Source organism: Perognathus longimembris, chromosome 15, assembly GCF_023159225.1.
Source record: "Perognathus longimembris pacificus isolate PPM17 chromosome 15, ASM2315922v1, whole genome shotgun sequence".
Lineage (NCBI taxonomy): Eukaryota > Metazoa > Chordata > Mammalia > Rodentia > Heteromyidae > Perognathus > Perognathus longimembris.
This window is the reverse complement of record NC_063175.1, coordinates 27,630,413-27,658,407: the sequence shown is the minus strand read 5'-3', so window position 1 is coordinate 27,658,407 and position 27,995 is coordinate 27,630,413. Positions and strand designations below refer to the sequence as shown.

Below are 27,995 nucleotides of genomic sequence, written 5' to 3'. Positions count from 1 at the left end.
GTCAAAACAATAGTATTTTTTAATTTTTTTGTTTCTCTTGTATTCCTTTCCTTTGGTTGTATCCCCACTATCACTGTATCTCATCTGAGTACCCTCGATACTGTATATATGTGTGTTAGAACTAGAGAAGGGAAAGGGAATATCAAAATCAAGAGACAAAGGAAAAACAAGAAAAACGATTCCAAAATCAATACTTACAAAACCATTTGGTGTAAACCAACTGTACAGCTCACCGGAGGGAGAGGGAAAGGGGGAAGAGGGAGGCGGGGGAAAAAATCAGGGAGGAGGTAACAAGTTGAACAATTAATATACTCACTGCCTTACATATGAAACTCTAACCCCTCTGTACTTCACTTTGACAATAAAGGAAAAAAACCACAGCTAATAAAACAAATTTAAATAAGTAAGATTAAGACATGGAGATAATCACTAAATGATAAAACAATAAAAATATGAGAAATCAATTATTGTTGTAATCAATGTAGTGCTTGCTTCTGTGGGGTTGTAATTGTGACCAGAGATAAATAGGGTGACTACCAGAATTCTATGATTCTAATTCAGAATTCTAGGATTTTTCTTGAAATAATTCATTATGGTATAAATTTTGTATTTTTCAGTATTTGTGTTTCATTTTATGTATTTTTTGAAAGTTGAAATTAAAAATAAAGCCCTTAAAGTTTCCACTAAAATTATGGACATGAGTACTTTTACTGTAAATAATGACAGTCCCTAAGAAATTGCCTACACTATGAACATATCTCTAGACAATAAGCTACAAATATTTAAAAATAATATACTAATGGCTTATGTGCACACAAGTGAAAAAAGGTCAGAGTTAAGTACACATTTCGGACACAAAAATTTTGTTGGTTGAAATATGACTTGGTTGACTTCAAAAATTTTGCTTTCCTATTCCCAGCAGGTAATTCATGCTATTCTACTAGGGATTAATGAGAACATGAGCATTGAAGCAGATTTCCTATTTTCTTGATTCTCCATATTTTGTTCTGTTCTTCATCTTTTACAATAGAACAAAGATCAATTACCTTTTCCAACCATGATGGTAGTTACTGATACATAACATTCACTAGACTGAGCCATTCCTTTTGCAAATGGAAATCCTCCCTATCTTCCTACTCAGTCTGTGCTTCTCCCATGTAGTAATGCCTGAGATTATTTCTTGTTACATGTCTAGGAAACTCAAGAACGTAAGGGCAGATCAGAACCATCAAGATTAATACAGTTTTTAATGCAGTATAACAATAAGCACAAACATACATTACATTGTTCTCCATCAAACATTGACAATTTCCCTCCATAAGCAATTCCCCAATTGTTTAAGCAGCATTTAAATGGTACAATTGAATGATCCTTTTTCCTTTCCTATTAATAAAATTATGTGGCGTTGGAGTTATTCATGTATTCAAGAAGTGACCGATCTAAGACTCTTTGTATAAGAGCTTCCTCAATTATATCAAAGTCCTACAACAAAGGAAAAAAAATCATTAGAAATACATGCTGTCCAGAGTGTTTCAGAAATTGGAATGTGAGCTGGGTATTGATGGCTCATGCAACTGCCTCAGCAATTAGTTGTTAGCCTTTGAGCTTTAGGGATTTCAAAACAAACATAACCTCACAGAAGTTGCTATAGAAATAAATGAGACAATATACATAAAGTGCTTCGCTTGATACAATGGTAGCTCAGGTAGTCAAAAACTAAAGGCAAAGAAAACTATTTTAAGCTTGCTTCCTTACCTAAGAATATGGTTTTTAAGTAGCTAGAGAGTATTCTCATCAAAATGTCATCATCCTGGCTAACTAGCAGTCATACTTTGTCTAGAATAACTTGAGGGTTAACTAAACAGAGTGGCTGGAACAGATATGGAAAACACCTGGCTTCTAGACCATCTCAGAGAGCTAAGACAAAGAGAAATCCCATTTATGTTGCCCAGTGAGAACATACAGGCCAGAATACGGATTAGGGACTAGAAAAGACACCACTAGAGGGATGAAGTGGAGAATATGTGGCCTTTGTCATGTACCTTACTCAATTCTTCAAACGGTCCTAATAACCTCACCCTACTTTCTCCCCAGGCCCAACCTGATTTTATTCTATGCCTTAACTGCGCAGATAAATTACTTTATATATATATTCACATTTATTCCTCATAAATGCTTTCAGGGCTGGGAATGTGGCTTAGTGGTAGAGCGCTTGCCTAGCATGCATGAAGCCCTGGGTTCAATTCTTCAGCACCACCTAAACAGAAAAAGTCAAAAGTCGGTGCTGTGGCTCAAGAGATAGAGTGCTAGCCTTGAGCAACAAGAAGCCAGGGACAGTGCTCAGGCCCTTAGTTCAAGCCCCAGGACTGGCAAAAATAAATGAATGAATGAATGAATGAATGAATGAATGAACGAGATGCTCTCTTAGTCCTTACTCAACAAATGAACAAACTGAAGTTCAAAGGCTAAATGCCTTCCTCAGGGATGCACAGTTCAATGATTTAAGTTATTATTCTTATATTATTTGTTATTATATTATGTATATGAAATTATTATTATTATTAAGTTAGGTTTAAGTTGTTAGACCTAAGTCAGAACCCAAGGTCCTTAAGTCTAATCTAAGCAATCACAATGGACAGACCAGGAAGCATGCTTGCATGTAGGTAAAAGTAAGAAATATTAAGACTAGACAAGATTTTTCTCCCCCAAATAAGTAATACTCTTTTGCTGAAAGGAACTTAAAGATTATTGAATTATCTTACATGGCAATGTATAGAACAAAAACTATGTTGGTGGGGCTGGGAATATGGCCTAGTGGCAAGAGTGCTTGCCTCCTAAACTTGAAGCACTGGGTTTGATTCCCCAGCACCACATATATAGAAAACAGCCAGAAGTGGCATGTGGCTCAAGTGGCAGAGTGCTAGCCTTGAGCAAAAAGAAGTCAGGGACAGTGCTCAGGCCAAGGCCCAGGACTGGCAAAAAAAACCAAAAAACTATGTTGGTTTTGGGGCCCTATTATCAGTTGTAATAATGGGAAATACATTAATAAATATTAAAAACTACCTATATTTTATATAAATTTTCTTCCATCTTTTTTTTTAGTAGTAGAGAGTAAAGCAAAAGTTTCCTGCATGCTTGGCAAGCTCCTTCCATCTCGAAAAACTCTCAATATAACAAGATCAGCCATGAGGTGGTTATTTATGCTACATTTTGAATATATACATATATTCAATATATTAACCAATCTACCTTTTTATATGATTAAAACTTTGTTTTAGGGGCTGGGGATATGGCCTAGTGGCAAGAGTGCTTGCCTCGTATACATGAGGCCCTGGGTTCAATTCCCCAGCACCACATACACAAAAAATGGCCAGAAGTGGCGCTGTGGCTCAAGTGGCAGAGTGCTAGCCTTGAGCAAAAAGAAGCCAGGGACAGTGCTCAGGCCCTGAGTCCAAGCCCCAGGACTGGCCAAAAAAAAAAAAAAAGAACACAAAAACAAAAACTTTGTTATATATATATATATATATATATATATATACATATTTTCCCTATTATTCCCTATTATTTATTTGGGTTACAAAGGTAAGCTTAACACAGCATAAAAACGTGAAAGAAAGAAAATATACTTACTATGAAATCATCATAAAACAACGTGTGACTAACTTGCAGATGTCTTATTAAGCTGCCACTGAAGCTGCTTGGACTCTCATTAGGTATTAAACGGCAAAGCGGACAAAACTGGAAAAGACACAGGACCAAGAATTCATTAAACATTTTAATGATTATTAGTGTCAGAACTTAAAAATAGGGCTGGGGATATGGCCTAGTGGCAAGAGTGCTATCCTTGAGCAAAAAGAAGCCAGGGACAGTGCTCAGGCCCTGAGTTCCAGCCCCAGGACTGGCCAAAAAAAAAAAAAAAAAAGAAAAGAAAAGAAAGAACTTAAAAATATAAATAACTGTCCGGAGTGAATTTTATTTTCATGAGTCTATTGGCCATATCTCAGTGTTGTGTTGTGAATGCACTTACTTATTCATATACATTCCTTACCTATTTACATACATTCTATCTGTTCTCATATCAAAAATGTTAGCTACATGAGCTGGGCATGATGATTCCATACCTATAATCCCAACTCCTTGGGAAGTGGAGATCAGGATTGCAGACCAAGACCAGCTCATGCAAATACTGGCATACAGTAACTTAGCAAGAAGGATCTATCAGAATCTGCAGGCTCCATGCCAAGAGCCAGATATGCAGACATGACTGCACGCTTGTCTCTACCACGAAGGAGCTCAGTGAAACCCAGTGGAGAACAGAGATAATGCAAACCTAGATTGCCAACACAGAGCCACAGCGAAACAATGGACTGAAGTCTAGACGACTCAAAAAACTCATTTTTGTTTCCTTAAATGTGAGATATGGCCTGAGGGAGAAGAGAGTAATGTCAGGAAGGGGAAAAACAAGGGTAAGTGAGAGAAAGACTGGTCATTACCTGAGTTACCTAAACATTCACTGACACTCTAATTGCAACCAATTTCCCAACATCAGTACATATTTTCTTATCTCTCCCCAGTGCTCCCAGACGATAATACTTTATATTAGAAAACATACAGTTGTATATTCATACTATGCTGGCCTCATCTATTTTTTGGTATGGGGGCTGGGAGAGGCAGTACTAGGGTTTGGACTCAGAGCATAGTAGTCTATGGAAGGCAAGTACTCTAATACATGAGCCACACCCACCCCCCTGTCCCTCAGCCCATGTTGCTTTATTTTTCAGCAATAGTGCTTTTTTATTTTTATTTTTTTATTTTTTTGCCAGTCCTAGGGCTTGGATTTAGGGCCTGAGCACTGTCTCTGGCTTCCTTTTGCTCAAGGCTAGCACTCTACCACTTGAGTCACAGTGGCCACTTCTAGCTTTGTCTTTGTATGTGGTGCTAAGAATAGAACCCAGGGCTTCATGCATAGTAGGCGAGCACTCTACCACTAAGCCATATTCCCAGCCTCGATAGTGCTTTTTGAATAGGTGGACAATGGGACATGAAGGTCTTACCTGTATTTCCTTTGTAGCTGTGATTACAGCTGTAAAGCATCATACCTACTTTAGTTTATTGAGTTGGAATTTTACCTACTTTATTTGTTGAGTTGGAATTTTGTTAACTTTTTGCCCAGCTCGGCAGAAATCTCAGACCCTGATCTTCACTTCCAGAGTAGCTGGTGTTAGAGGCTTAGACTACCATTCCTCGCCTGCTTTATCTTTATTGGGACTTTTTCAGATGGAATGCCATGGTTATGCAATTAGAAGGGTTTATCAAACTTCAGATAACTGGTAACTATTTCAAAGAAAAAGATGCCATCTCTTATAGAAAAAAAAAAAGAGACGCTATTAAAGGGCAATAAGCAAGAAACTTTAGACCTACTACTTAGTTTGTAGTAATGTTTTTCTTACTCTAGTACCTACAAAAGGCCTTGGGAAGTTTTATTTTACAGTCTTTACCAGACTAGCAGGATGCCTTAATCACGGTTTCAAGCCAGCACATTGCTACATAGTGACCAGCCTGGATAGTACTCAGTGATTTCCAATAATGATTTGTGTTTCTTCTACTTTTCCTTTCTGACCATCCCTGTAGTCTGATTTAACTGCTGGGTAAGAGAAATATTAATCAACTGCAGTATAGACACAGAAGGGAAGTCAAGGTTTCTCAGCTGAGAGATAAAATCCTTCTAGTGACAGCATTACAATCTTAGAAAACATAAATCATTGTCCCAGGACACCACTTAGCAACTAGTGAGCTTAGTATACAATTTTAGAACAAGGAACTAATAGTCTCTCTATATGCCTTTTTCCTACATGATCTACTTAATCTATATGATCTTGTTCCTACATGATCAACTTTCCTATATGATCTATGATCTATTTATTCTCTTTCTGGAATATTTTTTCTTTTGGGCCGGTCATGGGGCTTGAACTCTGGGCCTGGCCACTCTTCGGCTCAAAGATAGAGCTCTACACTTTTAGTTACAGCTTTACTTCCAGTTTTCTGGTAGTTAACTGGAGATAAGAGTCTCACAGAGTTTCCTGTCTGGGCTGGTTTTGAGCCACGATCCTCAGATGTCAGTCTCCTGAGTAGGATTACAGGCATGAGCCAACGGCGCACTGGAATTTTCTTTCTGGAATTTTAAAGAAAGTATAAGGCCTGGAAAGGCCACTGGTAGAAAAAAGTAATCCCCATGTGATAAGAAAATGAAAGTCTCCAGCTGGAGTTGTGGCTCAAGCAAAAGTGCCTACCTTGCAAGAATTAAGTCCTGAGCTCAAACCACAGAATGGCAAAAAAGGAAAAGAAAAAAAAGTCTCAGAAATGGAGATATATCTCTTTGTAAAGCACATGCCTAGTATGTACAGGCCATGGATTCATTCTCCAGCACTACAAATAATTAAAATAGATAAAAATAAAGAAATAAAAAAATCTTCAGAGCTGGGCACCAGTGGCTCACATGCCTAGCTACTCAGGAGGCTGATGTCTAAGGATCATAGTTTGAAGCCAGCCCAAGCAGGAAAGTCCGAGAATCACTTATCTCCAACCAACTACTCAGAACAAGTTGGAAGTGGCGCTGTGGCTCAAGTGGTAAAGTGCTAGCCTTGAACAAAAAGAAGCCCAGGGACAGTGCTCAGGCCCAGAGTTCAATCCCCAAAACCAACTTCCCTCCCCGCAAAAAAGAAAAAAAAAGAAAGAAAAAAACCTTCAGAAAGAAAGCCAGAATAGATGAAATACCAGGATTGTTCTTTTGTTGTTGTTCTGTTTTTTAATATACATGTGTGTATTATATATATATATATATATACATATATATATTGTTGTTGTTGAGGTAGTATACAGAAGGGTTGCCATTTCCTAAGTCAGGTAATGAGTATATTACTTTTTTGGGCAATGTCATTCTTTCCTTTGCTTTTCCCCAGTTTCCCCCTCCTGTCCTTGAGCATAAGTTCCAAAGCTCATTTTCTTCATAGTATATAATGAATAGCATGATTGCATTTGTCCCTCTATTGTCCCCTTTCTGTACTCCCACTTTGCCTCCTCCACCAATAAAAACACAAGAGCAAAAACAAGTTGTTGTTCTTATGTAGCCATGCCTTGCTTGAAACTCTAGGTCCTCCTGCCTCAGCCCTCCACGTTCTAGGATTACAGGCATGTAGCTCCATGCCTGACTCAAGTTTCCTAAAAGTGACCTCCCTCCTTCCCTAATTTCCTTCTTCCCTCCCTTTTTCTTCTTCCCTCCATCCTTTCCATACTGTGCAACTCCAGTTGGCCTTGAACTTGAAATCAGTCCTCCTGCTTTACCCTTCAAGTTACAAGATTCCAAGCCTACAAACCACTTTTCTTAAATCAATGAACTTTCTTAACTCTGTTCTTGTTTTTTTGCAAAATACTGAAAAACTTCAATTTAGAATGGGAATATTTTGATTTACTATGACAGGAGAGGGTAACTATTTTCTTAAAGGGATTCCATTTTGAATGAGGACCATTTGTTGGAACAGTAAAAATAGAGTAAGAATGACTATGTCTAAAACTTCAATCCTGAGGTTTTAATACTATGCTCAGTGATAGAGTTCTTACTTAGCATGGGTAAGGCCCTGGGTGTCAGTCTCAGCAACACACACACACACACACACACACACACACACACACACACACGGTAATAAAGTTTACCACAGGTCTCCGTTCTGATCTGTGATGAGTAATACAATGATCCAGCAAGCTGTCTTCATCCAATTCCCTCTGACAAAATGGACACACGCACCTGGGAATTGCATAGAATTACAAACATTACTAAAGTCAATAACAGCTAGAGTACTTAACTGGAGATGAAAAGAAGTACAAGGATTTAGCCTTTCTTCTCTTTCTCTCCCTTCCTCCCTTTGTTTCTTCTTTCCTCCTTTTCAAGTCTTGCTACTTAGTAAAGGATGTCCTCAAACTCACAATTCTCCTGCCTCGTCCTCCTGAGTGCTAGCATTTCAGGTGTGAATCACCACACATGGCTTTAATCCTGGCTCTTCTTCTGCTTTAATCTATTTTTCCTGTCCTCATAACTGTGCTATGCCTGCAGTTTTCCCTATGAGAACTGTAAATGTTCATCCTCAGGGGACAGAGCAGAGAAACAGTTATAGAATATTTGAAGCATCTTATTCCCCTTGGAAAAGAAGTGTAATCATACACCTGGCAAAGGAATCAGGACCCCTGTCCTTGGCCTGCCCTTCCCCTGTTAGAACATGTATGACATGCCACTTCCTCCCCTCTGAAGTGAAACAAGAAAGAGAAGTGAGAAGAGATGATGGGAGAATAAACATGAATAATCCTGTAATCACTGCCTACGTCAGCAATCTACTTGTCCGAAAGAGGCTAGCAGAGTGTAACTCTTCTGTATTCTGTTTTTGGATCTTCCTTAATAGTACAAATTTGCCTGAGGAAGTTGCCCCAATGTCTCCAATGTGACTAAGTCCTCCATGAAGATTGTGAAGTGGAAAGAAAAAAAATTGTGTGTGTGTGTGTGTGTGTGTGTGTGTGTGTGTGCATGTGAATGCACGCATGCATGTACCATGCATGGAACCTTATTAAAGACCTCACACTTTCACTTGGGTTTGTTGCTCAATACTGGAGCTCTAGAACTTGAGCTACAACTTCATTTCTGCTTTTTTAAATGGTTAGTTAGAAATAAATAAGAGATCAAGGACTTTTCTACTCAGGGTGGCTTTAAAACATGATCCTCAAATCTCAGACTCCTAAGTAGCTAGGATTAAAGGTATGGGCCACCAGTGCAAGCAAGAAGGAAAAGTCTTTGGGAATAATTGCTATTATCAAATCATTACTAGTACCTGGTTATTAAAGTTAAGAGCCTAAACCTAACTACATAAATACTTACATAATTTTTTAAAAGGCTCAACTTTCCAGCCACTAATTTCTTTATGAACATATCAAATTTAGCATTGCATTACTATATTAAAACAAACCTCGTTGCTGTCTCCGAAAGTTCTTGTAGTGGTCCATACTTATCGATGTATTTCTCACATGTCCTTATGTGCGCCCTCATTTCACTGAGGCAAACCTACATAAAGACAAATTCAAAATAAACTCTCTGTTGAAAAGGGGCTTTATGGGATCCAGCTTTATAACTTTCAAGTGAGATCACACTGGGTCAGCTGAGTAAATGGATGCATTCATGATACAGTATCACAAAGTGAAGGCATTAAGTTTTGCCAGTATTTAGAAGGCCCAAACATTGAATTTCTAAATATGTTTTTTCCTAAAAGCACATATTTTAAATCTTTTTAGAGTGAAAGGATGTATAATAACAATTATTTCACGTGCCATTTTGCAATTAGGCACTGGTAAAACAGAAAGGAAAGAAAATCAGGTAAAGAGCAAGGAGGAGGAAAAAGCAAAAGCTAACAAGGAAGAAGAGACAAATTAAAAATTAAGGTAAGAAAATTAATGTGTGAAGTACAGATGCATGCATAGTAAATGAAACAAAAGCCCTTGTCTTTGGCAACGACATAAACACCATGGCTTTATAACATACCCCATAGTATCTATCACATGAATTCACAATACACAGTATACTTAATGGCCCTATTAAGAGCAAACATAAAAGACAGCTCTTGCAACTCCATTTTTATCAGTTCAGAATAAAAAGCCCTTGTTCTTCCAGAAATACATTCAGAGGTCCTAACCATGAAGGATCTGTTGCAAACATAAAACAGACTCTACTAAATGTTTCATTAGGAACTCTGATAAGATCTTGTGCTAGAGGAAGCTTTGTACAGCTGTGGTGTGCTGGCCCAACCACTGTTTCGTTTTGCCCAAGCTACGGAAGTGCAACCTCGAACAAGAAATCTACCACGTCAAGGAAACTTATAATTGTTTAACAAGAAGGCAAAAATTAACTACTGGGAAAGTAAAAACAAAACCCTGGTTTCACAAATATTCAGCATGAACATAACCAGGACTGATCTAGGTGCTGTCTTAAAGTATGTTTACAACCTTTGCCATCCTTCTTTGCAGGTTTCCCTTACTACTTCTGCCATTAAAAATTTCTAAGGCAGATATGGAATTGAACACTTGCAGTCTCAGCCCTCAAGAGATAACACAGGAGGAGTAAGAACTAGAGACCAGTCTGGGCTAAAAAAACAAGAAACTGTGGAATTTTTTTTCTCAAAGATAAGCATGCCTCAGAAAAATCAGCAACCTGAGGACTATGTATTGACAAATGATTGATAAATTTATGTCCTATGCACAAATTGAGGTAAGACACTGTTAGAAATTACAGAAAAATATGAACCATGTTCCTGCTCTAAAATGCTTATGAGCTGTCAGAGGAAATGGATACATGGATCAGTAGGAAATCATTTGATGTAAGAATTGGAATATTAAGGACAGGCTGTATATCATGGGCATCTGGTATGGATAATATAGTCTAAAGCTATAATTGAGGAATAGGCAGTATTCCTGAACTAAGGAAAAGCATAAAAGGAAAGAGACCAAGAAGTTTTCAAAGATAAATTCAAATCCTTATAACTCATCAGCCATAAAGCTAAGGAGTTTGAAGGGGAAAAAAGGGAAGAGAGTTATCTGCCAAGGATAATTTTCTATCGATGTGGGATAAGGAATTGAATGTTAAATTTTACTTCACGACAAAAATAATAGTAAATAGTTACTAAGATTGTGCAGAACTTTTTGTTTTTCACATTTAGAGCATTCCAAATACAATGCTAAAAGCTACTTTTAAGTACTTACCTTTACACCAACCTTGTAATATGAACATTATTTTTCCCTTAGTTTAAAAAGGGCAAACAAAAGCCTACATTAATAACTTAGACCTTATCATATTCATAAGTGCCTTTTTTTTGTCTGTTGTGGGGATTGAACTCTTGGCCTGGGAGCTGTACCTGAGCTCTTCAGCTCAAGGCTAGCACTCTACTACTTGAGCACAGTGCCACTTCCAGTTTTCTGGTGGTTAATTAGAGATAAGAGTCTCATGGAATTTCCTGCCCGGACTGGCTTTGGACCATGTTCCTCAGATCTCAGCCTCCTGAGTAGCTAGGATTACAGACGTGAGCCACCAGCACCCGGCTCATAGACTGCTTTTTAAAATAGCAATTTCTCTGCACAACTACTTAAAAATAATTTTAAAAAGGGAAAAAGAAATAACAACTTAGACCAAATCTACAAAAGACCATGCATAAATTCCATTAATCTTATATAATGATCAAATATTTTAAATATATAAATATTTTTAAATATTTTATATAAATATATATAAACTTTTAAAATATGTACAGAATTGTAACCCCCTTTTACAGCTACTTAATAATAACTCATAATAAATGTTGTACAAGTACTTAATAATAAACAAAATAAAGTAAAATAAAAGCATCTAACCCTTAATTTTCAAAGTGCTGGGTGGGTAGAGTGTTGGAGGAGGCTCTACACAGCACGGGCATCCTCGTCTCTAAGGACATGGCCTGGAGCAGACATTGGGAAGGTGAGCACTTATATATCCAGGGTAAGAAGGCAGCAGGAGAGTAGTCTGGGGAAAAGAATGGGGTCCTTGCCCAAAAGGAGGGCTTGGCAGCCAGAATCAGCAGAAGATGTCACCTTCGGATGCTAAGGAGCTTCAGATGTTTGACATTTGGCACACAAGACTTACTTCTACCACAGTTAGAATAAATTCTTTAGGGGCCTTTGGCTGGAGCAAAGGTGGCTGGCTTACACCCTAACTGGCCTCCAACTTCCTGCGGCAGAGGCACCAGAATAGCCCTATATATAGACACTAGGAATTGGATTTAATTTGTCTGGATGTGTGTGTGTGTGTGTGTGTGTGTGTGTGTGTGTGTGTGTGTGTGTAACTGCCTCAGATAGTGGTAGTAAACAATTAATTATTTAGTAAATGTTCCAAGTTTATTAAGAAAGTGTGAGGGAAGGAGAGAGACGGAGGAAGATAAATAAGAAAGAAAGGGAGGGAGGAGGGAGGCAGGCAGGCAGGCAAGCAAACAGGGAACACAGATATTAATAAAACAAACACCCTGTTACCCTCATGGAACTCAAATTGAATGAGAATAACTGACACTAGCCAAAACCCAGAAACTAGCAGTAAGTAGTATAAAGGAAAATACAGGGTACTAAGAAAACTATAGCAGGGCTATAATTTAGATTTAACCCAATTTGTCCCTGTAAATGGTACCTTCTTTGTATGGCTTATTACTGCATTTAGGATTAAATCTCAAACTTTATATAATATGGCCTTCAAGACCCTATACTTTGTGATTGGGACGGTACAGTATGACACCAAAGATAGAAAATTGCAAGAAGGAAGTGATTAATAAACTCCACAAAGTGCAGAATCGTATAGGTAGAAATATGCTACAGGATCTGATAATAACCTTCTTCATTTATGGGCTGCAATAACATACCAAGAGCAGGGAGCCATGGAAGTAATGGAAAGAAGAGGAAATAGAGGTAGTCAATGAAAGCAATTGTTTGAAAAATCAGGCAATAGTAGTTCAGAGGCTTGCTGTTTTCAGCCTACACATTTGAAACTGATGAAACAGAACAAGTCTGGGATGAAACACTTTGAAAAGGTAGGAAGGATGGGGGAGGGGGGTGTTCCAAAACATAGATAGGTGAAATGATTGTTTTTCTCAAGGACCTGAGCTGGTAACCAATGACCATGAGCAGTTACATACCAGGGTGTCACACTCGGCACAGTTCTGGTACTCTGACTTCATTCTTTTAGCTACATCAGTTGCTGGAACTCCTTCTGAAGGAAGATACGCCCGACAATATGGACAGGTCCACTTATTGCTCCTTAGACTGGTAGCAATACAGGAACGGCAGAATCTACCCCAAACAAAGCAAGAGCACATCACTTTCCCTGAAAGACATAAAGAAGCCACCACTGTGTGTGTGTGTGTGTGTGTGTGTGTGTGTGTGTGTGTATGTGTGTGTGTGTGTGTGTGTGTGTGTGTGTTATACTTCCCAGAGGATCACCTACCTTTCCAGTAAGACTTCTTTGGAATCAGCACAGGCACTTGCATGCATTTACCCCAAACAAGATGAAGTATGTGAAAGAGTATATATGGAGGTATGTATGTTAGTTCTACCACTTAGCTACATCCTTGGCCTTAAGATGAAATTAGCCTTCTAAGGATACCACCTAGGCTTCTGACCTGACATATTTGTTTACATTATTTAGGAGCAAGCAGATGTCATTTTGGTTTGAGCAACTAAGTTTCTCCCTTCATCACACAATGTATTCAAGTTTTATGCTAATCTAAGCAGGAGACAAATACTAGTTTCAAGCCATAGGGTAGTAAGTAGTCATTGGTACACATTCCCTATTTGCCCCAAATCCAGTCTCTCACTAAAACTCCCCACCAACTTCCAACCTCTATAGTTGAGTACAACACCTGGCCTCAAAGTCAAGTGAGCGTTATAGATGCTGCTGCATTATGGGAGACCATTAGTTGCAAATCTTGTAGACTAGCCAGGTAGCTATAGTCATTTCATTTGGGGGAGACTAACAAATAGAGAAAATACAACATGGCCATGGCCACATTTATACAATGGGATGCTACATTGCATCAAAAAGAACAAGCTTGTCATACATGCAACAACATGGATGAATTTCAGAGACTCATCAAGTGAAAGAAAGCAGTTTCGTCTATATAATTCTAAAATAAGCAAAATTGGTATGGTAGGAAAAACAAACAGTGGCTGCTTCTGAGTGAATATGGAGAGAGAATGGCTGGGAAGAGCACAAGGAAACTAGAAATGAAAATATTCCGTATATATAAAGATTTTTTAAAACTCAGTATATACAATACAATTATGATCTGTGGATTTAATTGCATGTAATTTGCTTTACAAAACCAAGGAGGACCTGGTGATATAGCTCATCACTGGATTACCAATTTAGAATGCAGACTGGTATGAGTTTAGTCTCCAGCCTTGCAAAATGAACACTCAAACAAAAAGAATCATAACATATTAGATTATGGTTAATATTATACATGCCAGTCTATGAAACAGAATATGCTAAAATATGTAGCCTACTCAGGAATGCATAAACATATGATGTATTGTTGGATGAATAGGAACATGGTAGATACAAATACAGCAAAATGTTAAAGGTATTAGGACTTCCAGGTTGGTTACCCACATACACCTTAGCTGTACATGCAAATTATTCCAAATAGGTTAGGTGTGGTGATGCAAAGCTGCAAACTTGTTACTTGCGGTAGTAAGTTTGAAGCAAAAAAAATCATAATTAAAAACTGGGGGAAATTATTTATTGTATTTATTATTTCTTTAATTAGCCATGTAGGGCTGGGAATATGGCCTAGTGGTAAAGTGCTTGCCTCGTATACCATACCTCAGCACCATATATATATAGAAAAAGCCGGAAGTGGCGCTGTGGCTCAAGTGGCAGAGTGCTAGCCTTGAGCAAAAAGAAGCCAGGGACAGTGCTCAGGCCCTGAGTTTAAGCCCCAGGACTGGCAAAAAAAATAAAAAATAAAATAAAATAAAAATAATAATTAGCCATGTATTATTTGACTTAATTTTAGTTTGACCAGCCTGAAGCCAGTTGCTCATACCTGTAATCCTAGCTATTAAGGAGGCCAGTCTAAGGATCAAGGTTTGAAGCCAGCCTAGGAAGGAAAGTATATCAGTCTCTTATCTTTGATGAATCATCCAAACACTAAGTGGAGCTGTGGTTCAAGTGGTAGAGCATCAACCTTGAGTAAAATAACTAAGGAACAGCACCAGGCCCAGAGCTCAAGCTAAGTACACACACACACACACACACACACACACACACACACACACACACATTGGAATATGATTTGAACAGAAGAAAATAGTAATATTTATTTTAAGGCATTCCAAATTCATTGTGAGAAAAAGATTACAGTGCATAACATTTTTTTTTTTTTTTTTTGGCCAGTCCTGGGGCTTTGACTCAGGGCCTGAGCACTGTCCCTGGCTTCTTTTTGCTCAAGGCTAGCACTCTGCCACTTGAGCCACAGCGCCACTTCTGGCCATTTACTGTATATGTGGTGCTGGGGAATCGAACCCAGGGCCTCATGTATATGAGGCAGGCACTCTTGCCACTAGGCCATATCCCCAGCCCAGTGCATAACTTTTAACACATAGAGAAAAAACTTTTAAGGTATATAACTTTAAAACCTTTGCACTTCATAACTTTTAATACACAGAGAAAGCACAAAATGATTTGGAAAAGACAAATGACAGAAAATTTAACTTTCTTTAATGTCAGTTCCAGGGCTTGAACTCAGGGCCTGGGCTCTGTATATGAAGTGTTTTTTATCAAGTCTAGCTCTCCACCACTTGAGCCACAGCTCTACTTCCAGAATTTGAGGGGCTGGGAATATGGCCTGGTGGCAAGAGTGCTTGCTTCCTATACATGAAGCCCTGGGTTCGATTCCTCAGCACCACATATATAGAAAATGGCCAGAAGTGGTGCTGTGGCTCAAGTGGCAGAGTGCTAGCCTTGAGCAAAAAAAGAAGCCAGGGACAGTGCTCAGGCCCTGAGTGTAAGGCCCAAGATTGGCGGAAAAAGAAAAGACCCCAAACCAGAATTTTGGTGGATAATTGGAGGTAAGAGTTTCAAAAACGTTTCTGCCTGGGCTAGCTTGGAATCATGATCCTCAAACCTCAGACTCCTGAGTAGCTAGGATTACAGGTGTGAGCCACCAACACCTGGCAGTCTAAATCTTTTTAAAATTGAATTTGTTTTCATTTTTAGTAAGAGGAGTTATTTCATGATTGTGATGGGGATGAGAAATCCCCTCGATCTGCACAAATTTTCCTCAAATCTATCCATAAAGCATTCAAAGTCAAACTTTGTGGAAGGCAGAGAGTTTTGAACTCAGAGCTTCAAACTTGTGAAACAAGCTCCCTACTACTGAACCATAAATCCCTGGGCATTTCTTTGTCCAGTACTAGGGTTTGAATACAGGGCCTCACAATAGTTCAACCACTTTACCATACCTCCAGCAGGGCTTTTTGTGCCGGTTATTTTGGACTTTTCTATCTGGACTGGCTTGGAATCACAATCCTCTAGATCTATAGTTTCTTAGATCACAGGCATGAGCTACTAGCACTGGGCAAAAGCAGAGTTTTTTTTAATAGCAGTTTAATTTTTCCAGACAGCATTTGACATGTCAGAGAAAATTGTAGCTCTAAGAGTCCTGGCTCTCACATAGATCTAGAATAGAAAGAGAGGTAACAAGCAGGTAAAAAAAAAAAAAGACTAGTAAATCATAAATGCTTCAAAAAGAGGAAAATTGTGCACAGACCAAACAGAATGAGTGGGACAGAGGAGTCCCCTGTTAAGGGGGGCCAGGCACAGGGCACCCGGCCTGTAATCACAACACTTAAGAGGCTAACACAGGAGGATTATAAGTTTGAGGCCAGTTTGAGCTGATTAGTGATATCCTGTCTCAAAACAAAAGAAATCAAAGGTGCTGGGAATGTGGCTTAGTAGTAGAGTGCTTTGCCTAGCATGCATGAAACCCTGGGTTAGACGACTCAGTACCACATAAATAGAAAAAGGCAAAAGTAGTGTTCAAGGGGTAGAGTGCTTGTTTTGATCAAAAGAAATAGAAGCTCAGGGACAGTGTCTAGGCCCTAAGTTCAAGCCTCAGGTTGGCAAAAGGAAGGAAGGAAGAAAGGAAGGAAGGGAGGGAGAAAAAAAAAGGGCCAAGTCAAAGAATAATGGGAAGGCAGGAGGGTTTTAAGCAAGTGACTGACATGATTTCATTTATACTATATAGGTCACTCTGGGTTCCATGTGAAGAATGAATTGAAGATGTACAGATATGCAACAAGAGTTGATTCAAGACAGAATAGTGCCTTGAACCAGCAAAAACCAGTTGAGATAGGCAAAGGGAGTTCAAACCTATCCAATGACATAAAATACATACCTCATTATGTGAAGTTAAGTCAAACACAAAAGACTACTGAATGCATGATTCCAAAACAGGATGAAAGACACAAATAGGTTTTCCAGGGACTAGCAGTTGAGAAAATGCATTGACCACAAACGATAAGTGGGAATTTCTTAGGGTAAAGAAACTAACTGTTCTAGATCTTGTTTGTGGTGGTGTTAGTTCTAGGTATATATACAATCTTCACAATTCAGCCCATTACACATGGTATGGATTATATATTGCATCACCGCAAGAAAGCTGAAAAACAAAATGAAAATCCTCTAATGACAAGTCAGTAACAGGTGGGAACAAAACATATAGTACAAAATCATTAAGAAATCTGCCTCCCTGTTATACAGCCTCAGGCATGTATTAGCTACTCAGTAAACAGTAAAGTCCAAATAACAATGAGCTCTGATTATTTGTCTAAAGGAGAATATTTTGGGGGCAGAGTCTCCATTTGTAAATAAAGATCATCTCATTTTCTGTTTGATTTTTGTTGGGGATGGTGTTGTAAGGGGTTTTAGTGCGAGTACTGAGATTTGAACTCAGAACTTGGGCACCGTGCCTTTGGTTTTTTCACTCAAGACCAGCTCTCTATCACTTGAAGCAGAGCTCCACTTCCAGCTTTTTGTTGCTTAATTGGAGATGAAGAGTTTTAGGAAAGTTACTGCCGGGGCTGTCTTCAAACCACAATCCTCAGAACTCAGCCTTCTGAGTAGCTAGGATTACCAAGCATGAGCCATCAGTGCTGAGGTCTGTTGTCTCTCTAACTACAGGAAAGGGTCACAAGCCTAAGGAGATAAGAGTTTCCTTTGTCTGTTCTGCTTTCACCTCCATAATGTGGCCGAGAAGTGATGAGTCAGAAAAGATGAGGTCAAAAAGAAAATTAGTCGAAAGATAAAAGCAGAGAATGGATCGAAGTCAATTGCATTAAAAAAAAAAGTTCAACGTTTTCAAAACCTCTAAATGCATTGCCATTACTTTAAAATCAGATTTTACACACAAATCCAATTTTTCTGGTCTTGCTTGTGAGGCAAGTGATACCAGACTTCTAAAACTCTGGAACCTCATTCTGAGGAAGCCACAGGAGTTGGGGTCCTGGCCTGTGTTACTAACTGGGCCCCTGTTGAGTTTGCAGCTCTCCATGAGGAAATCAGTCAGGAACTACACAAAGACTCAAAGAACTCTGAAACCAGCTGGAAACCTAATTATCTCACCCTTACTTGTTATTTTATGAACCTCCCCTTTTTTTGTTTCCTTAAATTAAGTAATCAGCCAAGAATCTCCTTATAGGAAGAGGCCAGAAAAATATTGGAAGGAAGCAGAAAAAGACAGCTGAGAACACTGGGTAGACTTCACCTACCCAATCCTCTAAGGTAAAACTAAATCTTAAATGGATTTAAAAAAGAAAGGCAATCCCTGGAGTGGAGAGCTAGAAAAAGAAAACAAGTATCCAGTGCTATTTCTCCAAATGTGGTATGGGAAGTGGTTGTTGTCAACAGTGTGGTAGGTCTAAACCTTCTACAGTGTTCATAACCCAAAGCTCTGTGTGTATGGGGTGGGATATGTGTGTGTGTGTATATATACACACACACTCATCAATATCAAGGTAAATTAAAACCTTGAGCGCTGTGGTATGCATGAAAATGGAAATAAAATAAGTTGGGTACTATTGTTTATCAAAGAGGTAAAAGCGCAAGTAAAATATTCCACTACAAAATAAACACACACACACACACACACACACACACACACACACACACACACACACACACACACACACTCCCTTTCCAACCATGGACCATACTGGACAAGCCCAAGCAGAGCTATTCTTAGAGCTTAGGCCCTCCCACCGTGATAGACACCTCAAGATTTCCTTTGATGTGTTTATGAATTCAACAAGGTAACATTCAAAAGGACCAGCCTGAGAGTTGGTTTTTCAGTCTCAAAAAATTGCATATCTTTGAACTACTACACACTGATTTCATTTTTTTTTTAATTTGCAAAAGTAGCTGTACAATGAAGTTTCAATTAATTTTTTGTTTGAAACAGGTCCTCATATGTAGTACAAGATGGCTTTGAACCTGCAATTCTCCTGGCTCAGCCTCCCAAATGCTGGGACTTACCATCATATTCCAAAGTGTCTGGCTTTGATTACACATTTTACCTTCTAAGGAAAATCTTATCTCCTTTCACCTAAAATCCTAGTGAAAATTAAAACAAGACAATGTGTTTCTTAAACATTAAGGACAAAAATCAGGTAGGTACTGGTTAAGATGTTCATTCTTATTTAGTCGATCTGAGATGGAGCACAATTCTACAGCACTGCTGATTCAAGATGTCATAAGCAGGAGCTAAGCAGAATCTTGGTGGAAAATAATCTGCCACATTTTGTTTCTGTTTGTTAGAACACACATAATCTGGAAGATCAATAATATTGAGTTTGTCTATGATAGTAATAACACTGATAGGCAAGCACAGCAATCTAACCATCAGAGTGGGAAAATTGTGGGCCAGCTGGACCACATCTTTCTAAGATTCTCACCAGTACAGGCACAGATGAGTCTCAGTCCTACAGAGAAATTTTATAGAGTTCAAGACTAGCATGGGATTCCTACATATTACACACAGAACTTGCTATCATCAAGTGACTGATGCTATGGGGTAATGGTCCCCTCACTGTGTTTTGTTTTAGTCTATATACTATTGTTTTAGCATCAGGAACATGGATGACTTGTGTTTAATCTATATATCCATGTTGTTCCACCACTTTGTGTGTGTGTGTCTGTATGTGTGTCTGTGTGTGTGTCTGTGTGTGTGTGTGTGTGTCCTAGGGTTTTAACTCTGGACCTAGGCACTGTCCCTGAGCTTTGTGGTTTAAGGCTAGCACTCTACCACTTGAGCCACAGCCCCAATTCTGGATTTTTGCTGGTTAATTGGAGGTAAGGGTTTCATGGACTTTCCTGCCTGGGCTGGTTTTGACTTACTAGATCTCAGCCCCCTGAGTAGCTAGGATTACAGGTGTGAGTCACTGACACCCGGCTTTTTTTTTCTTTTCCTCCACATTTTTTTTTTTACTAGCATCAAATTAGCTGTACAAGGGGAATTAATTTTGACTTGCCATGGGGCTCCATCTGAAAATCATTGTAAAAAAAATTACAAACCCAATATGTGAATGAGAGTTGTAGAGTGCTAGCCTTGAGCCAAAATAGAGCCAAGCCCTGACTTCAAGAGTTCAAGCCCTAGTACACACACACACACACACACACACACACACACACACACACACACACCTGACTTAATAGATGTAATAGAATCAGAGTAGTAGCTCACATCTATAACCTTAACTACAAAGGTGACAGTCCAGAGAACTATAAAAAGTTCACAAGAGGGGCTGGGGATATGGCCTAGTGGTAAAGTGAAGCACCACATATATAGAAAAAGCCAGAAGTGGTGCTGTGGCTCAAGTGGCAGAGTGCTAGCCTTGAGCAAAAAGAAGCCAGGGACAGTACTCAGGCCCCGAGTTCAAGGCTCAGGACTGGCAACAAAAACAAACAACAAAAAGTTCACAAGATTCTATTTTTAAATAACTAAGGTAAAAAAGACTGAGGATGGGGCTTAAACTATAGAGTGTCTACCTAACAAGTATCAAGGCCCTGGGTTCTAACCCCAGTCTGGGTGGGGTGAGTGGGGAGTATGTGAATTAGCCTATGGTAACTTGACTATTAGGCCCACTCATTTAATTAAACATTTATCTAGATGTTACTGTGAAAGGTATTCTATAGATGTAGTTAATATAAATTAATTCTTTAAATCCTCCTCCCTTTCTCCTTCTTTCTACACACACACACACACACACACACACACACACACACACACACACATTTGGAGCACAGAAAGCAAGACCCATAGTATTCAGACATGCTGAGTACCATGAACTACAGAAGCATTAGAACTAGTCTGTCTGGCTTCCACCTAAGCCTTCAGCCTCTTTCCTTCTAAAGCAAGAAGAAGAATTCTCTGTGAAGTTCATATCTAATTCAAGTCCAGAACCTGTAGATTAATCCATAGGAAAGAAGTAGAGTTGACACCACACCAGAGTCTAGACAAACTTTGTACCAGATTATTTGTTCTTTTCAGCCCCATTCATCTTCTGTACAAGCTGCCTCCATAAAAGTGTTTACAGGCTTTACTTCTCTTCCATATGGAGAAAATGTACAAATTTCTGAATCTTATTCAGTGATTGAGTAGTCATTCTTCTATGATGCTATGATGAGCATGTAACAAACTTGTGTGCCTTTTATCCTGTTAACTTGTCAGTTTTGTAGGCCCAAGTAACATGGGGATGGGGGTGGGTGGGATATACGTATACACATAAATACAGACATGCAAGTTATGGTTTCTCTGATAGTAGATAAATCTGATAAGGCAAGAAGCACCTATGAATAAATAGAAAAGAAGATTCAATCTTAGTCTAAAAAAGATTTTACATGTACAAGAATGAAAACACTGGGAGTCCCAGAGTGTTTGCTTAGCACGCTGGATAGAGGCTCTTGCTGAAGAGAGGTATTGGGGAAAGAGAGAGAGAGGGAGAGTAGGAGGAGGGAAGAGAAAAAAGGGACTGGGAGGGAGAGGGAGGGAAAGAGAATCTGAAAGCACTGGTGCGTATTTCTGGATCCCTTTACTACTCATCAGGAAGCGTGTCAGACTCTACTTAGACAACCAGCAATTTGAGGCAGGCTTTACTGCTCCTACTTGACCACAAATGGAACATTTAATCTACTTACCTGAAAAAAAATGTTAGAATTGCCCTTAACAGAGTTTCATTTATGGAAAATTAGGCACATCCTGTGACATAGAAGAGCTGTCTTTTTGGGGCTAACAGGACTTGTGGTACTTAGATCCATTCTCAATCTTGAGGTAATTCCTTTACCCGCTGGCTATTTCCCCAAATCAGAGCTTTGGGGAAGTTCCCTTTGTACATCTCCTAATCAGTTTACGGTTGTATTTATCAAACTCATTCTTGAATTCATAAACTTCCTCCTGAGTCAATCACAGTCTCTCTTTATCATCTTTAACACCCCCCCCCCCACACACACACAAAGTTGGCTGGGCTTCATGGTTCATGCCAGTAATCCTAGCTACTCAGGAGGCTAAGATCTGAGGATAATGGTTTGAAGGCAGCCCCAGCAGGAAAGTCCATGAGACCAATAAACTACCAAAAAGCTGGAAATTGAGCTGTGACACAAACTGGTAGAGTGCTAGCCTTGAGCATAAAAGTTCAGGGACAGTGCTCAGGCCACAAGCTCAAGCCCCAGAACCAGCCAAAAACAAAACAGATATCCAAGTTGTTTTTTTACTTCTCCAATGTATCCACCATATCTAATCTGACAACGAATTCTGTTTACCATTTCTTCTAATTGTTAAGTCAGATTCCTTTAGTTCAATTCACAGAACTTCAACCAATCCATCTACCTCCTTTGGGCCCAGTTCTCAGACAACAGAAAATAAGAATATAGGCAGTCCTTTCCCCAACAACAAATAGTTGATATGAATAGACAAGAACATGAAAAATGAAACTTCTAAAGAGCCCACTGGAGATAAAAGATCTAAATAAAGAGTAAGGGGACTGGGGATATAGCCTAGTGGCAAGAGCGTTTGCCTCATATACATGAAGACCTGGGTTCGATTCCCCAGCACCACATATACAGAAAATGGCCAGAAGTGGCGCTGTGACTCAAGTGGCAGAGTGCTAGCCTTGAGCAAAAAGAAGCCAGGGACAGTGCTCAGGCCCTGAGTCCAAGGCCCAGGACTGGCAAAAAAAAAAAAAAAAAGCAAGTAAATAAAGAGTAAGGCTACCAGAGGCATTTTAGAAATGTTAAAATTAGCTGGAGGCCATGGCTCAAATCTATAATCCTAGCTACTCAGGAGGCTGAGACCTGAGAATAGTGGTTGGAAGCCAGCCTGATACCATGCTGGTACAGGAAAGTCATTGAGACTCATCTCTGATTAATCAGCAAAAGCCACAAATAGAACTGTGGCTTAAGTGGTAGAGTACTGGTCTTGGTGTTAAAAGCTAAATGACAACTAGGTACCCAGTAGCTCATGCTTGTAATTCTAGCTACTCTGGAGGCTGAGTGAGATCTGAGCATCACCATTGGAAGCTAGGCTGGGCAAGAAACTCTGTGAGACTTTTTATCTCCAATTAAGCACCAAAACAGCTGGAAGTGGAGCTGTGGTTCAAAGTGGTAGAAAGCTGGCCTTGAGCAAAAAAGGTCAGGGGCAGTGCCCCATACCGGAGTTTCAAGCCCCAGTACCCGTGCCAATAAATAAGTAAAATTAATAGATTAATCTTTGGTGAATCTGTGTGTTTCCAAAATAAATTTATACATAAGAAATAATACTTAGCTGAGCTCTGGCGATTCATGCTTCTAACCCTAGCTACTCAGCAGGAGATCTGAAGATCATAGTTTAAAGCCAGCCAGGGCAAGAAAGTCTGTGTGACTCTGTGTTTGTGTGTGTGTGTGTGTGTGTGTGTGTGTGTGTGTGTGTGTGTGTGTGTGTGTTTAGGGGGGAGGTTGTCGGTCGGTCGTGGTGTTTGAACTGGGCCTTCATGCTGTCTCCTTGAGCTCTTCAGCTCAAGGCAAGCACTCCACCACCAGAGCCACAGTACCACTTTCTCTATGTGACTCTTATCTCTAATTAACCACCGGAAAACTGCAAGTCATACTGTGTCTCAAAGTGGTAGAGCACTAGCTTTGAGCCTGAAGAGCTCAGGGACAGTGCCCCGTACCATGATTGACAAAAAAAAGAAGAAAGGAAGGAAGGAAGGACATAAAAGAAATAATAGTTGTTCACGAGTGCTTTGTTTGTGGAATGATTAAAGGAAATAGAAAACTCATTTTGAGGCTTTCTTTTCTTCCTGTTTAAAATATTTTGTTTTTCTGGAGCTGTGGATCAAATTCAGGATCTTGATGCAAGCTGCAAATACTGTGCCACTGAGGTACACTTCCCCAGCCTTAATCTTTATTATGTGCTCCTATATTTGAAATTTTTAATCAGAACAGGGTTCCAGTGGCTCACACCTATAATCCTAGCTACTCAGTAGGCTGAGATCTGAGGCAACTGAGGCAGAAAGATCTGTGAGATTCCTATCTCCAATAAACTATTCAGAAAAGGCTGGAAGTTGTGCTGTGGCTCAAGTGGCAGAGCACTAGCTTTGACCACAAAAAGGCTCAGGGACAGCACCTAGTCCATGAGTTCAAGACTGAGGACTGGAAAAAAAAATCAGGCATGGGGTGGTACACATCCATATTCCCAGTACCACCAGTAACTTCAGGAAGCTGAGGCACAAAGACTACAAGTTCAAGGCCAGCCAGGGGTATTTAGTTCTTTGGTGAGTGTGTATGTGTGTGTGTGCACACGCACACGTGTGTGTGCACACAAAGAGAATAAAATAAATGTTTATAAAATTTCATTTTTACAAAGAAACTGAGAGTCAAAGAGATTAAGCAACTTGGACACGCAGCTGGCTAGCTTCACAGTTGAATTTCAAATCCAGTTCCCTGTCATACTCAGTTTCTACCATCGCAACACAATTGATAAATTATTATGTACATATTCATTCAGGGTATTGTTGTCATTATTAGGCTTGTTCACTTTGAAATAAGTTTATAAACAACCTATTTCAAATCTAAAATAGAGCTTCCATTCTCATTGCTTAATTTTCCTTTTAAGTCCAAAGGAAAAAGTAATTCATTTAGAATGTACAATTAGTGTTAGCAACACTCACTGTCTCTAGTGAAAAAGGACTCTGGATAACATTTATAAAGTGGAAGCGGCCCAAGTAACTGCCAAAGGAGGAATATGGAAATTCTGCCCACAGGCAGAACAATGGACACAGCTTTGTCAAAACAAAGAACAGTTAAGTGAGGGAAGACAGTTTGTCCAGCCCCTGTTATGCTATTTTATGACTATTTTTCCAGTGGCTAGTTTCCTATTCACTCTAACAAAGAAGAAAGATTAAGCAAAAACATGTAATACTTTGCAAATTTATATTATCCTTTAGGAGGAACAAGACTATAAACAATAAGTTACAATCTCATGTGATGCAAAGCTGCCCATTCCAATTCTATAGGAAGACTATTCAAGACTCTGTTCATGTTTGGTACAAGTTTAAAAAGTTTAATGCTAGTAAAGATTAAACCTAAAAGCTGTAGATGAAACTCAATAGTAGAAGGCTTGTCTAATATGAACAGTCTTAAGTTTAATCCCCAGCATAACAACAACAAAACAAAGTTTCAATGTAGTTGTCCTTAGGTTATCATTACTCTTAAGTAATCAATACATCTTATCCAGTTACTCAATAGCACCTCTGCTCTCCTGGCCTTTGGATATTAGGTCAGTGTGCTACCTCGAGACAGCAGGGCAGCAACAGCAGCAACTATAAAAGGGATACATTTAAGACTTGAGTTTTAAAGTACAAAGTTGGAAAAACAAAACAAAACAGACCCTGAAAATAAACCCAAAAAAATAATGCCCAGAGCACTCTTTATTTAAACATCATGTGGGCGGTACATTTCTCATCCTAGCTCACTCATGGCCAGTGGTGAAAACTGCTTCTCAAGCCCAAAGCTACCACCTAACCCCGTTTGAAAGCATTTTGTGCATTTGCTTTGATTGCCCCTGCAAGCAAGTTAGTCCCCTGCCCAGTCTAGACATTAAATTGGCTAAGCTCCTGATTTATGTATGAGTGCTTATGTGGAGGTGGAGTAGGCACACACACACACACACACACACACACACACACACACACACACACACACACACACACTCAACGCTCACAGAAGCACAAAGACAACCTAAGTAAATAGTGACCATGAATTCAGACTCACCTCCCACCCAGTCATTCACAAACAGGCAGTACATGGCAGTTTTATATAGGGAATTTGCTTCTTAAATTCTTCTTAGAAACCACCCATTGCTTTGTGCTCACAGCAAGCTTGAATTAAAGAGCATGTGATTTTGAAGAAGGTTATTTTCATGTATATTTTCAGGGCTTGGGGAAGTGGTTCCCAAAGCAGGTAGAATGCAACCTCCTGTCACTTTGTGGCTGGGCTAAGTGCTAATGTTCAGTCCAGTGCCCCACCCTAACCAGTTGTTGAACTCTAAGGACTACAGAAAGTCACTAGGATTCTAAGCTTGACTTGAGGGGGGGTATAGGCAAAGGGGTGCGGAAGGGAGGGGTAGGTGGGAGGGTAAGGATAGTTTGCACAGATCCTATTTGCCCAAGACCATCCTCAAGGGGAGTTCTGGGACATGTGTAAGCACCAGCAAAACAAAATCCACCCAGGTTCCGGAGGGAGAAGGAAACTCAGCCCGTTCAACCCAGACCAGCGGGATCAGGGGGTTGAGGGAGCCCACTGTCCTAGGGCCCCTAGGTCTTCTTCTCTGGAGCTCTGCACCTGGGGGCTTCAGGAGGAGGCTGTTCTAACTCGCTGCAGGCTTCCCAAAGTACAGCATAACCTTCCGATTGTGCATCCTCCAAGTGGCTGGCTCGTGACCCCTGCAGGTTCATTCTCCCCCCACCCCCACCCGGTCCCCCATCACCTCACCCCCATCCCGCAGCAGTTTCCTAAAGCTCTGGCTTGTTTACTCCTATCTGCACCTGGGTCACCACCCTCAAAAGTGTAGGCGCACAAAAGCTCAGTTTGCCCTGACACTTACACGTGGCCACAGCGGGTCCGGACAGGCTGGTGCAACACCTCCAAGCACACGGAGCAATCGAAAGATGTGATGGGCAGCTCGGGGTCCCCGCTGCGCTCCAGGGGCCGTGGGGGCCGTGGACAGAGGGCGGGCGCGGATTTACCGCTGTCGCTGCTCAGCAGGGAGCCCATCGCTGCTTGTCTGGCTCTGGCAGCTGCTGGCAGCCGGCTGTGGTGTGTTGTCTTGCAGTTGGAGGAAGGAAGTCCAGGCCCAGCTGTGATCGTCGCCTCCTAGCTCGCCCAGCGAGTGCAGCCTAGCAAGCCAGCCTCCTCCTCCGCCGTCGCGCCCAACCTCAGTGGAGGGCAGGCCCAGCGCGCCGCCCAAGGTTTGAAATGCACTCACTGGGGCGCTTCTGGGTTGGCACGCGGGGGCAGAGGCCGAGGCTGCATGGAGCACGCAGCCGGCTGCAAGATCTGAAGTCCTGGGAGAACTGAAACCTGAAACCTCTCCTACTGGGCCCTGGGAATCTTCAAGACTAGCTAGCCTGGCCTCCTACTCCACTGTCACAAGTTGAGGAAAGTGGCCCAGCTTTATTGGAATTAGATAAGATCTCCTTGTTAGGCAAAGATCCTTATCAAGCCTCCAAAACAAGATAAGTAGGTGGGCTGGGTTGTGGGGTGAGCCTTCCTACACACTGCTTATCATTACTTCAAAATGTATACAAATAACTACACGAAGGAAAAGGTAGACCCTTGTGGGAGAGTTTCTAGGACCCAAATTCAAACCCCAGGACAGGTTTCCTTCGATTTTCCTCTGCTTGAGTACTCTTCTTTACTCTGCCTGCCTCCTTTTAAATTGGATCAACTATTGTATATCATCCACTGATCTCTGCAAATAAGGAAGGCTTACTTGGGCCAGACTTGGTCTGGTGAGAACAACTTTCAATGTACAAACAAAATTCCAGTTATCTCAGAATCACAAAGATTAATAACCTGAGTTCAAATCCCAGTACTTCAAAAAAAGGAAAAAAAGTTTGAGTTAAATGTAGATTCACATGGAGATGTAAATAGTGATACATATTCTACAACTCACATATACAATGAGTACTACATGCAATGATGCAGAATACAATAACACATGTAGTACCTAATAATCTTATAAAGTTCATCCATTTGCCTGGCTGCCTGCTTTCCTTCTTTTCTTCCTTCATTCCTTCCTTTCTTCTTTCCTTCCTTCCTTCCTCCTTTCTTTTTTGTGCCAGTCCTGGAACTTGAACTC

At 40.1% G+C, this 27,995-nt stretch overlaps 1 protein-coding gene across 1 annotated transcript; it reads right to left on the bottom strand.

The window, feature by feature from the left end:
- Positions 1–368: 368 nt before the first annotated feature.
- Positions 369–27,149, bottom strand: Rnf125 (ring finger protein 125). Its single transcript, XM_048363489.1, has 6 exons — positions 26,739–27,149; positions 12,741–12,894; positions 9,009–9,103; positions 7,711–7,801; positions 3,631–3,738; positions 369–1,482 (listed from the first exon to the last, which is right to left on the bottom strand). Exons 1-6 carry the CDS (start codon positions 26,906–26,908, stop codon positions 1,396–1,398), a joined length of 705 nt encoding a protein of 234 aa, XP_048219446.1. The 5' UTR covers positions 26,909–27,149; the 3' UTR covers positions 369–1,395.
- Between the last annotated feature and the right edge of the window lie 846 nt (positions 27,150–27,995).